The 12459-nt window shown below is 51.2% G+C and overlaps 3 protein-coding genes and 1 long non-coding RNA gene across 5 annotated transcripts; 2 read left to right on the forward strand and 2 right to left on the reverse strand.

The window, feature by feature from the left end:
• Positions 1–590: 590 nt before the first annotated feature.
• LOC100845455 (phenolic glucoside malonyltransferase 2) lies at positions 591–2507 on the reverse strand. Its single transcript, XM_003580599.4, has 2 exons — positions 1618–2507; positions 591–1518 (listed from the first exon to the last, which is right to left on the reverse strand). The coding sequence occupies exons 1-2, from the start codon at positions 2284–2286 to the stop codon at positions 841–843; spliced, it is 1347 nt and encodes a 448-aa protein (XP_003580647.1). The 5' UTR covers positions 2287–2507; the 3' UTR covers positions 591–840.
• A 2338-nt stretch (positions 2508–4845) lies between these two features.
• Positions 4846–6103, reverse strand: LOC104585446 (myosin-M heavy chain). 2 transcript variants are annotated; one of them, XM_010242199.3, is made up of 2 exons: positions 5464–6103; positions 4846–5332 (listed from the first exon to the last, which is right to left on the reverse strand). In XM_010242199.3, exons 1-2 carry the CDS (start codon positions 5890–5892, stop codon positions 5231–5233), a joined length of 531 nt encoding a protein of 176 aa, XP_010240501.1. In that variant the 5' UTR covers positions 5893–6103; the 3' UTR covers positions 4846–5230. The 2 variants fall into 2 exon arrangements, with proteins under 2 accessions (XP_010240501.1, XP_010240500.1); XM_010242198.3 differs by having other exon boundaries at positions 4846–5347; positions 5464–6102.
• Positions 6104–8899: 2796 nt separating this feature from the next.
• Positions 8900–10102, forward strand: LOC100824648 (protein MIZU-KUSSEI 1). The gene has a single exon (XM_003579318.3). The coding sequence runs from the start codon at positions 8957–8959 to the stop codon at positions 9968–9970; it is 1014 nt and encodes a 337-aa protein (XP_003579366.1). The 5' UTR covers positions 8900–8956; the 3' UTR covers positions 9971–10102.
• Positions 10103–11337: 1235 nt separating this feature from the next.
• On the forward strand, positions 11338–12005 carry LOC106865578. Its single transcript, XR_001404743.2, has 2 exons — positions 11338–11502; positions 11601–12005. It is a non-coding gene; the product is annotated as an uncharacterized LOC106865578 (long non-coding RNA).
• Positions 12006–12459: the final 454 nt, after the last annotated feature.

The raw sequence follows: 12459 nt of genomic DNA on the forward strand, positions 1-12459 counted from the left end.
ATATTTGTGACCTTAACCGACGAGTACTCAATTTGTGGTGCCGGTCCGTCACCTTTAGACCGTATCACGTGTTTTTTCATCACTCGTTGATTTTTCATAGTAGCAAGAGAAGAAAACTAAATTATACTGCCTCCGTTACTGAATATAAGAAGTCTTAATTTTATCTACAGTAAGACAAATTTTTAAAAATTTGATCGAGTTTATAGAAAAATGTACTCCCTCCGTCCAACAAAGGATGTCTCAATTTTGACGAAATTTGAATGCAAAATATGCTGAACTTAATAAAACTAATTTAGAGTCATAAATTTGATAAATTTTTATAGTATAAATTTGGTCAAAGTTTAAGAGGTTTGACTAATATTAAGCACGCACTCTTATTGTCCGTATTACGGGTTCTCTTTATCTTTACTCTTATAAAAGAGCCAATTGGTGGCGGCGGTCCGTCACCTCCTTTTGTTGTGAAGAAATAACCTCATCATCTTTTTCTATTGTTAAAAAATCAATTGCCCCTCTCTTCCTAATGCAAACAATTAAACCTATTTGTTCCATTATCAGTGTTTGCGGATCCTATCATATTTTGGTCGAATAGGAAAAAAAACTAAACCTCTTGCAAAAGATTGACATGTGAATAATGTTTCACCAAAATTGGAATAAGAAGGGCAGCGCCGCTAACATGTATTCCCTCTGTTCCATAAAGATTGGCACGAATTTAAACTATAGCTAATTCAAATCCGTGCCAATCTTTATGGAACGGAAGGAGTAACAGTGATTTTAATCTAATTTAGTGAGTAGTCTAATTTTTCATCCATAACAACGCACGGGTATTTAGCTAGTTGTCCTTTAACCCAGCAGCTCAAGGAAGTGAAACTTGAACTGGTTCATCTGCGCCGCCTGGAGCAAAGAGACAGACACCTGGACTCCATGGCCGTCCCTGGCGCCCATCAGCGCCACCTGACCATCATGGTTCAACCTGACCGGCTCCGTCCGCCGGGGCTTTCCCCACCCGAAGTCGGCCACCTCGTACGCCCTGAACCCCGAAGACCCCGACACGTTCATCACCTTGTCCATCGGGATCGTGTCTGCAAGCCTCATGAAATCCCACCCGGCGAGCGGGTCCTCTGCCATCTTCCGAACCTCATCCTGCACCGCCGCCGCCGCCGCCGCAAGCGCTCGCTCGCCGCGGAGCTCCCTGGCCGGGAGCCTGGCGAGGCACCCGGTGAGACACACGCCGATGTATCCGGCGTCCACGGGAGGGTCGAGGCGGCGGCGGGCGTCGGCGAGGAAGAAGAGGAACACGTCCTCGTCCATGGCGAACGGCTTGCACCTGGCGAAGCACGTCCAGGCGAGCGCGACGGCCGCGGCGAAGGTGGACTGGGGACGAGACAACAATGGCGTGTTGTTGGGTTCGGCGAGATGGAGGATTTGATGCTTGAGACGCTGGATGTCATGCGTGCCCATGGTGAACGTCCGGCGCGTGAACCGCGTGCGGTCGTCCACGATCGACGGCGGCGTTGTCGCCTGCGCGCCGGAACAGACAAAGTTGTTCAATGTTCAAAGTTCAAGCAGGTCGGGTTTACTCTATCAGGGAATGGTAATGAGACAAGAGGACGAACGTACCAAAGGCAGATTGGGCGCCCACTTCCGCAGGACGCTCCTGGCGAGCGCTTCGCCATCGGGCAGCTTGACGAGCGAGCGGTCGAAGGACGGCGATACTGCCGCGGCCGTCGGCGTCTCGCCACGGCACGCTATCGCCCACGCCTCCACGAAGGTCCACAGCGACCGCCCGTCGGCGACGGCATGGTGCGCCTTCACCCCGAGCGCCAAGCCGCCCTCGAACCGCGTGGCCTGCACCGACAGCACGGGGGTCGGCAGCTCGCCCATGTCCATCTCCGGTACGAGCTTCTCCAGCACGTGCAGGTCGTGCTCCTCGTCGTTGGCGAGCATGCAGATGTCGGCGTCAGACTCCGCGACGACGAACTTTATGCTGTCGGAGGCGGAGCAGCTGAGGGCGACATCGCCAGTGTCCTCGAGATGCACGAGCTTGCCGGCGAGCGGCGCGAAGCCGCTGCGTAAAGTCGCGGCGAGGGAGGATTGAAGGGGCTGGAGAATGGCGTCGAAGGGCGGCAGCGTGTCGGTGTCGGCTCCCTCGTAGAGCAGGACGTGCTGCAGCAGCGGGAAGACGACCCACTGAGCTTCCATCGCCGTGAGCCTGATCGGCTCCGGCTGCGGCGCGGCGTTTGCCGGCACGCTGACGAAGCTGGTTTCGATGATTCTCACAGTCGACATGGGCAGATCGAGCAAGGATTGAAGTTGCCGGATGAGGAGTGTGGTGGGGACTGTGGATGATACGAGCTGTTCGATCGAGCTAGCACGGGTGCAAATGTGCAATGCACCGCTTCCCTTTATTGGCTAGCAGCCTAGCCTAGCTAGCGCAGATGCCTCGTCCCGTTTTTGCAGTGGAAGGACATACTCATTTCTGCCTAAACACGTCTCTGACGATACGTTGCATCAATCTCATTTATGCCGCCCGGTGCTACTGTAATTGACAGGAGAACGACATATCACGCGGTAGGCCATATGGAAATACATGCAAGGAAACTAAAGTTGGCCTACATGCACATTCATGGTATCCAGAAAGAGTGTAAGATCCAAGTGGCAACCTGTGGGCCGTGGGATCAATCAATTGCAAGCTTATCTTGTTTACAGTGACGTCAGTGGTGATGGTTTTCAGAGTGTACAGGATGCACGATCTACGACAGCCATGACGCCAAGGTTTTGGTTACTAGGTGTGCTTTTGGTTGCCGCTCGCTAGCAGTATTTCTCGGAAAAAAAAATCCTATGCGACCCTGCCCTCTACGACCCTGCACTGGACCAGGCTTGCCATCGTTGGATTTGAAACGATGTGAACACGGAGGAGGTGCAGCGGGAGTTGGAGATCAAATCGGGAGATCTAACGATCACGGATTGGGTCCAACCTGGGGTCGTTCGAGTCTGGGTCGTATAGGATTATTCTCCATATTTCTTGGCCAGGTAATGGATTTTCTGGGAAAATATTATTCAAAAAAAAAAAACTTAAGTCACGGATGAGTAGCCTGTAGAATCTCTGATTGTGAGAATTGAGAAGTTTTTTTTTACCAGTAATTGGCAACAAAGAATTCATTTCATTTGATCAAAATGAAATAAAATCCAATTTTTTATAGAATTTCATTTGGTTGAATTTGAATTCCGGATTGAAAAATCATATTTGTCTACCACATAGAATCGAAGAGTGAGAGACAATTCTAGATAAATGATGGTTTTTAGAGAGAAATTGAGGCTAGTTATAGTGTGATTCCATGAAATTTGAGATTGAGTTCCTGTGGCTATTTCCGTGCCAACCAAAAAAGTTGTTTTTTGAATTCAAAATGAATTCTACAATTCTATGACCAAATGATGAGTGCCAAACGAGTTGTAAGAGAATTGAGAAGCAGTATTGATGTTGGAGGCCAATACCGTCCGGAAAGAGTGGACAGTCTACACAAAGTCGCAAACCGTCTATTCCGGGCACACCGAATTCGTTCGCGATTCGCACCAGGCCGCATCCAGTCACACATTGACGAGCCCAAGAACAACCATTAAGACCGGTCTGTATTCTCTGCTCACCACGGACAGCACGGACCAGGAAAAAAACACAGCAAATCAAAAAAATGTCCCGATTGATGAAAGGTTTTTTTGAACCGAATAGATGACAGGTTTGACAGCCCACGTACTGACGTACTCCACCGGGAGGTCTGATCCGGTTCGCCACTTAAAGCGTGTGCCTCCCGAGCCGAACGCAGCTGGGAGACCAGCGATTTCAAACCCTTGGGCGATTTCGTTCATACTGCAATTTGAAGAAACATACTGCAATTTAAACTCATGCAAACTGCAATTTGAACTTTGTATTCGCATGAACAAAGAGCGGCAAGATGCATGCATTTTTACAAAAGGTTGTACACTAGAGCAAATCAAACTACATGCATCCTTTTCAAGTACGGTTAGTATTCTGCAACATTATTCGCTTAGAGTTGAGTATAATTATCTCTACTAAATGTCACACAAAGAAAATGTTCATGCGATGCAACTAATGCCGGCATTACCGATGATATATATTTCCAAATCAGCAACTAGGTTTATTTGCATAGCTAGAATGACTAATCGCGTGAACGGTTGAAAATATTACCCGATCGATACATACGAAGATGCGTGGTGCGACAGATCGGAAGTACATCTGCGGTTTTTTTTGCCTAAAGCACGTCTGCGTGCTGTTGAGGCCATTTTCTTCCCATCTCGGATTTGGCATCCTTAGGCATGATTGTTCTCTTTTCTCTCTCTCAAAAGGAACAAAGCTATGTTCGCTTTTGCGGGCAGGTAGATCCGTCGACTCTTTGCTTTCGTTGTCTGCAGTTCTGCACGTACTGGTCAGAGAGTGAGCACTTTGTTGGCGACGCCTGATCCTTCCGTGTTTAGATCCGGGCTCTGAAGCTGCGCCGTAGCGCACTAGTGTAGCTAGTTTCGTCTACATTTTACGTCGCCGAACACTCTTGTTTCTACGTCTATTAACGAAACTTCTTCACGTCCGACGAGCAGCTGTGTTTTCCTCCCGTGTTCTATTTTCCAAGTGGCTGACTGCTGACATGCAACACATCAAGCAGGTCAACCGGATCTGACAGGACTAGTCATGTATTAATTCCACGAACAATGGGCCAGCAGTCTTTTGACGAAACAACAGGGCATTTTATCATCATTGCCAAAGGAGGTCGACGAGATTCGACCTAGGAGAAAAAGGTTAAAAAAACAAAGAGGGTAAGGAATATCAGCCAAGTCTACTTGGAACATATACCTTTCGATCATAGCACCGATGCACAACACTGTAATGCAAGCATGCAACAGACTGAAGACTAGCAGTGTTAGCACATAAAGTTCATGTTTCAGCTTACAGAGCACACAAATTAACTACAGCTGCACTAGCTAACACGGTACAGTAGTACTACTGTATACTGTATAACACACGCAGTACGGTTCTTATTGGGCGAAAAGATCAGCCAAGTGCCCAAACACTAGATAAACTCGACGTAATTTTGATCTGAACCACAGTAGTAGTACTTGTACACAAATTAACGAGCTGCTTTTGGAAGCTGCAGGTAGACAGAGACGGCAAATCCACTGCATGCAGCAGCGCCAAGGTTTGAGACGAGACGTACGATGAGCGCTAATGGTGATGCCCGCCGTTGCCGCCGCTCCCTTCGACCGGATTGTCGGGCCCGGGCGGGCGCGTCCTCCTCACCGCCCGCACGCTGGTTGTGATCACACCCTGCATGTAAAACCCCTGCAGAAATCACCGACAGGCCCGCCAGTTCAGCAAGAAAAGAAATCCATACTTCACAGACATATCGCACACCTTTCCCGTCAAACAACAAATTGCACATAGGTAGTATAACGTACAGTAGCAGTGCCGGGATTTTTCTGGTCTGCATCCTGTCCTTCTTCAGAGGGACCAAGAGGAGGTGCAGCAGAGTCAGCGCTTGGCTTCGTGCCGGTGCCCCCGAACGGGTCGCTGATGCCCAGGCGGCAGGCCAAGGCCCGGACCACGTACTGCAGCAGCGAGCACGGGTGCAAGAACACCGCCGCCGCCGCCGCCATGGATTCGTCTTCATCAGAGCTCCTCTCCTTGTCCTCCTTCTCCTTCTCCTTCTCCTTCTCCTCATCTGCCGCCGCCTCGCGCGGGTGCGTCGTCGGTTCTTGAGGGCCCTTCTTCTCCTCTTCTTCACGCCGATCCACCGGTTCCTCTTCCTCCGTGCGCCGACCCGTCGATTCCTTGAGGCTGCCTTCTTCCTCTTCCTCCTCCCGCTGCATCTTGGGCTGCTGATCCATTGTTCTTCTAGCTTGTTCTACTGCGCCTCGCCGCGCCGCTCTGGGAACTGGGTGCTTGTGGGGAGGGGGAGGGGTATGTCCGATGTGCGTGTCTATCTAGTGCTGCTGTTTCTTTTGATCAACTTTATTCTCTGCACTCTCTCTCTCTTTTGCGAGGATGCCGTTGATTCGCTCGAGGTCATTAACTCCTCCTCTGTCGACGATTCATTTCGGGCAGCTCCCTATTTATTGCCGCGAACCATGTGGTGATCTGCGGAACGGGTAGTTTTTCCCGGTTCTTCCGAGAATGCCCCTCGACGATTCAGCCATGGTGTACGACTCGTGTAACACATGCGAGACGCACTGACGTGCATGTCAACGTGACATGTATGGTTCGGAGTATACTACATTACGGTCTACGGAGTACAGGTAGACTGGTGGTACGTAGCTTCGCTAGAGAACAAAAGAGCGTGCGTGACATGATACTACCTGAAAATCACAGGAGTGCTACTAGTACCACACATTTCTGTGTTTTTTTTGTTTCAAAACAGAGAGAAATGCAAAGCATCTCGCGCCAGCACAAGCTTTGGAGCATGGGTTGTTTGACTTGTTTATAGGCGGAAGGGCAGGCTTGACAATGTGTCATTAGAGAGGAGAGAAGCCGCGTGCCGGTGGAAGGTGTCGTCTGTTCTGGTAGACTGGGCCGGGAGGCCACTTTAGCTCCTGCAGCTGCTCCAACACGAAGACTAATCTGGAAAATGTCGATGCCGACGACAAAAGCACCAAACAAACTGCGGAGCATTGAAGATGGAATGCTCATCCCATCGATCGGCCACCCCACCCTCCCCGGTAGTATTCACCTACCGAGGTTTAATTTCTGCCAGCCGGCCTCCACACGTCACTCACGATAACGCTCTTTCGGGTTTAAGATGTGCGCACAGGTAAAACGCCGTGTCATCTCCTAAAAATTATCTTGTTTTAGTACAGTTTGGTGCGGAGATCCAGTCGCTCTCGATCGACCGACTGCCGTCAAGATCTCGTGGTGCAAGCTAAAAATTAGGGTGCACTGTACGACTGTTCTCGTGTCGGAGGCTATTATTGTCGTGTATTTAGGGCATCTCCAATAGTGATGGTTACTAATTCTCTTCTCTCTCTTCTTAGTATATTTTTCTTTATTCTCCTCTCTTCTCTTCCTTGATGGATCCGCATGTCATCTTTTTCTTTTTTACCCGCGTAGAGGCTGTTACTTCTTCAAATAACCACTACCTATTTATTTTATTCAAATATTGTTCTCATTAGTCTAGTATTTCTTAGTACCCATGTAGTAACAATTGTTAAAAATGTCCTTATACGTCGACCTCGTACGTACTCTTCTCAAACTGCTGGATATACGTGGAGTCTGCACGGGCCAATACGAAGTACATTTCCGTTTCGAACCTGTGGTCTGCGCTTCTGCGGGACGGGTAAAGGCTCTTTTCATGTCGAAAGCGTCGAGCGTGACAGTGCTGAAACAGTGGCATCATAGTCGCGCTGTTAAGCGCGCTAAACTTGCCGTGAGGGAACTGCTGGCGAGACAGCGACGGCCTGTCTATCAGTAATGCAGTTCTTACGTGCGTTTCCGTTGGATGTGCGGAAACAGTAGCTAATATGATCCTAGCGTAAAAAAAAGCAATGCAAGCGGGTTTGCGGATTGTTGGGCCGAAACCCCGCTAAAGTGCAGGCAAGGCCCAGGACATTAAAGAGCAAATGAACTGGTACTAGAACGGGAACGCCGTACCTCCAAAAAAATTATCTTCCTTCAGTACAGTTTGCTGCGGGGATCCAACCGCTCTCGATCGACCGGCTGCCGTCATGATCTCGTGATAACGTGATGCATGCGGTCATTTTTGTTGTATTTTCTACGTCGACCTCGTTCGTACTCTTCTCAAACAGCCGTACGCATATACATACTCACCGATGGTTTTGTGGATACGTGGAGTCTGCACGGACCAATACATACGGTGTACATTTCGAACGGTCTCTTTCATGTCGAAAGCGTCGAGCGTGACAGTGTTGAAACAGGGGCATAATAGTCGCGGTATGGTCGATGATAGCTAATCGATCTTGCCCGGAGGGAACTGCTGGCGAGAGAGCGCGGGCATGTCTATATGTAGTTTTAATTTGCGTTTCAGTTGGACGTTGCCTGGACTGGTCAAGTGGGTCAACATCTCCTCTTGACGAGCAGTACTACTGCTGGGAGCTTACTTGTAGTGTTTCGTAGCCCGAGAATCCAAGCACAGGGAACCAAGGAATGCAATCGGGGCAAAAATTATCGAACTTAAGTTCGAAGCAACGATCATTAGTTAATGTCTCGTCTCACATGTCCACCCGTTTGGTGGTCGGCAACCTTTAACATTGACGTGTCTGGTGTACGTACGTCCTATTTGGCTATTTGTACCCTAGGCACTGGATTCTGCTATGGTTCTAGGCTCCTAGCGATCTATGCCGTTGCGCATCGTATACCAACTGGATCGCAGGGTCTGCAATATCCCGTTCCTACACGAGCGCGACCTCTTGAATCGCGCGATCTACTCTGGATTTGATCAATTGCAGTCCAAAAGAGAAGACGCAGCGCAAGGCCCAGGATATCGAGTTTCCACATGGACTGGGCGTACAATGGCAATATCAAAGTTGGGCTTGTGTGTGATCCCTCCACGACCAGAAGCCCAGAATAGCACAAGGGCCCTTGTGCTTTTTTTTTTCTCAAAACAAAAAAGAAGCAAAGGGCTTGCTTTTCCACCTCAGAACCAGTAAGCTAACAACGGAAACCGCAAAACAGAGCCACCGGAACCGCCGCGCGCCGGAAACGGATCGGCCCCAGCAAACGAGCACCCCCAAATCGGCCGCCTCGACATCCGGCGGCTCGAACGGCATGCAGCATGGCATCAAAGACCTCGCCCCCATCTCCACCCATGGCTCCTCACCACGCACGCACATTCCGCGGCCGAGTTACTTTCTGGAGGGAGCGCGAGAGCAGCGCCGGCCGCCCGCCGGTTGGATTAGCTGACCTCGTCTCCCTCCTCCACAAACACCACCAACAACAACAATGGAGCACGATGCCGCCGTCTTGGACGCCGACGCCCTGGACGTCACCCCACGCGGGACGAAGAGAACAACGACGGCGACGATGCCGACCACGCGGGCGCCGTCCATGTCGTCCGTGGACACCATCCTCCACCTCCCCACCACGCCCCACAACAACAAGCCTTCCCCAACGCGCGCATCTTCTGGGCACGCGCTCGAGGAGCCCTCGACGCGCCGCAGGCCGGCGCGCAGGTCGAAGCCCGTCAGGATGTTCCAGAACATGTGCCGCTCGCTCCCCGTTCTCACGCTAACCGCGCCGGCCGCGGCCCGCTGCGGCGGGCTCCTCCATGCCCCCAGCGCGTCGGCCACGGCCACGGCCACCGCGTCGCCCTCGCCATCGTCGTCGAAGAACTTTCTCAGCGCGCCTGTCTCGGCGGCTGCCGCGACGTTGTTATTGACGTCGTCCTTCTCGCGGCGGCCACGGCGCGCCATGACCGGCACGCTCTTCGGGTTCCGGGACGGGCGCGTGGCGCTGGCGCTGCAGGAGAACCCGCGGTGCCGGCCGGCCCTCGTCGTGGAGCTCGCGCTCCCGACCCACGCGCTGCTCCGCGAGCTCAGCACCACGGCGGGGGCACGCATCGTGCTCGAGACGGAGAAGCGGCCGGACGATGATCAGGAAGATGATCACGGCAGTAACGAAGGGTCGTTGCCGCTGCTGGAGGAGCCGATCTGGTGCATGTACTGCAACGGGAAGAGGGTCGGGTACGCGGTGCGGCGGGAGCCCACGGAGGACGACGTGGCCGTGCTCGAGACGCTCTGGGCCGTGTCCATGGGCGGCGGCGTGCTCCCCGGGAGGTCGTCGTCGTCGTCGTCAGCGGCGGGTGTTGACGGAGGAGGAGCGGATGTTGGGGAGATGGCGTACATGCGCGGGAGCTTCGAGCATGTTATTGGGTCTAGGGACTCGGAGTCGCTGTACATGGTCGGCCCGCACGGCGGCGACTGCCCGGAGCTCGCCGTCTTCTTCGTTAGGCTATGACATGAGCCGATCGGTCCAGAGACCGACTTCTCTCTCTCGGACCGTTTTTGTTCAGTGGTGTACGGCTAGCGTGCAATGCATGGATCGACGACGTTTATGGATCTGCTCGATCGATCGATCTCTTCCCCTCCACGTTAAATTTGGCTCGTTTGCTCTTTATTTCGTACGATGCGAGGTGATCCGGACGGATTGACCAGATGATTGAATGCCAAGAAGGCCACGCACGAACAGCGTTTACGTACTCGTGAGAAGGAAAAGGTTTAATTTCACGTCTGTTCATCCACGATCGATGCAACTTGACCCTGACCGGCCAGATGCTGCTACACAAAGCAACCCCGAAAATAACATAACCTTTTCTCGATCTGCTGCATGAAAGGATCGTCGGCCATTTTCATGTCGTAGCAACATTTTAAGCGCATGCCTTGCATTAGCCGGCTATCGATCACATCGATCGATCGATCGGCACGGGCATACGTAACTGTATAGTGCTGTACATACTGCGGCAGCGACTAGTCGATCTGCCAACTGCACGCAGTGCATGGGCTCCGCTAAGGCAGCTTCATGGAGTGACACGGTACTGACGCTGTGCACACTGCACACATGCACACGCACAGTCGTTCAGTCAAGCAAATGCACAGTCCCCATGCGCTTTTCGGGCAGCGAGGCCACTACCAGTGGCAAGGCATAGTTTAGTTCGGTACTTCCATCACGCAGTTCCGTAAACTTAGAATATCCCCAGACAACAACATGGGCAAACCATTTAATTTTTACCAGGATGAATATCATCTGAATCAGGCAGGTGGCCGTCTAATAACAATCCCTGGTCCAAACTCCAAACCCTTCAGTTCAAGCTCCAATGAATGACTGCAGCATGCATTGCATGATGTGCCGCGTCGATCTTGTCGCCTTGCACTGAATCTGATGAGGGTACTTGCTTGCTTGCCTCCTTTGCATGCCATGCATGGCAATGCCGATGGCATGCATGCATGGAACTGCAGACGGCGACGCGCGTGAGGGAATCTCGGGTCATTTCCGGGGCGTCAAAGGAGACAAGCCCTTTGCATGCATGCATGCACGATCGCCCTCAGAGTCAGAGCTCTCAGGGAGTCAGGGCATGGCATGCATGCATGGCCGCCCATGCCCTGTCCTGCCGTGCATGCGAGAGCCCCAAGAAACGACACCAGCTACGCTGCCCGCTAGCCGCTCCGGCCATGCATATGATCCAGGAAATGATCCATGCACCGGACGGCCACTGGGGCCCAGGCCTGCTTAAACTAATCCACGTGCGTGCCCCTTGCATTGCCCGTCGGAAAACTGCTATAAAATCGCACGGGGCTGCTCCTGGGTTAGCCCTTGGGGGACCGGAGAGGGGTTCCCTCCTGGTCTCCCCTCTTCTAGTATCCGAGCTCAGCAGAGAGACATGCTTGTGCTTGGGACATCTACGGCATGCATGCGCTGGTTACGGCTTGTCGGCCGGCCGGGGTAGATCTTATCTATCAGTCGCCGGCCAATGACAGAAAGCTAAGCCTGTGGTATATAAACACATGCATTGCTTCGTTCTTTGTTTCACTTGCATGCTCTGGTCTTATCTTCTGAGACTCTGATATGGGTTTCATGGATCTGTGTGAAGGATAGAGCAGAAGCGGCGGATCTCCGTCACGGCATCACTTGCGGCTCCGCATTGGAACCGGCGGGGAGAGACCGGCTGTCGACCGCCGAGCAAGGATAGAACAAGAAGAAGAAGAAGAAGAAGAAGAAATGGGTCATGTCGCTAGCAGCTTCTATTTGTTTTACTTCTGTTTTTCTCTCTTGCCGCTCATTAATTGGTGTACTTCTATTCTACCATTGCTTTGATGTTCTTTGTTGCTCTGCTGTTGTTCCGGAAATCACTTTGTTGTACTCTTCGGTGGTGTTGAGATTGATCGGTTCTGAAAGTTGGCCTGGCCTTTCTGGGCCGTTGACAGGGTTGTCTTGTTTATACCCTTTCGTGTATCTTGTTTAGATCCGCGCTTCAGTAGAGTGGTCCTCGATGTTAGTCGTACTTCGCCTGCAATATGTATATCTTGAAATGAGCATATATATTATATGCGTGCTTCGATATTTTTGTTACTGATGCATGGACTTCCGTTACAGGGCCGAAAACTTCAAAGACACATGCATGCTTGCAGAAAGTACAGATGGACCCTGAACATCTCGTAGTAGGATACAAACCGAGCGCAAACTGAACTTGGCGCGTGTTTACGACCAATTGATTGGAAAACATTACCATATGGAAGCATGATTGACAACTCAATAACACCTTCGTTATTTTTTTCCACCTCGTTTTAGAATTTGAACGCCGAGGTAATATGCACAAAATTATTTTGATTTTTTCACACAAACATTGGATTTGGACATAAAATGTGTACATGTCATTAGTGGTTTAACCAGGAAAAGACACTTTCGTTTTGCTACACTTTCAATAAATTTAGAAAAGTATTTTTTTCATC

The sequence above is a fragment of the Brachypodium distachyon genome, chromosome 5 (assembly GCF_000005505.3).
Source record: "Brachypodium distachyon strain Bd21 chromosome 5, Brachypodium_distachyon_v3.0, whole genome shotgun sequence".
Classification (NCBI taxonomy): Eukaryota; Viridiplantae; Streptophyta; class Magnoliopsida; order Poales; family Poaceae; genus Brachypodium; species Brachypodium distachyon.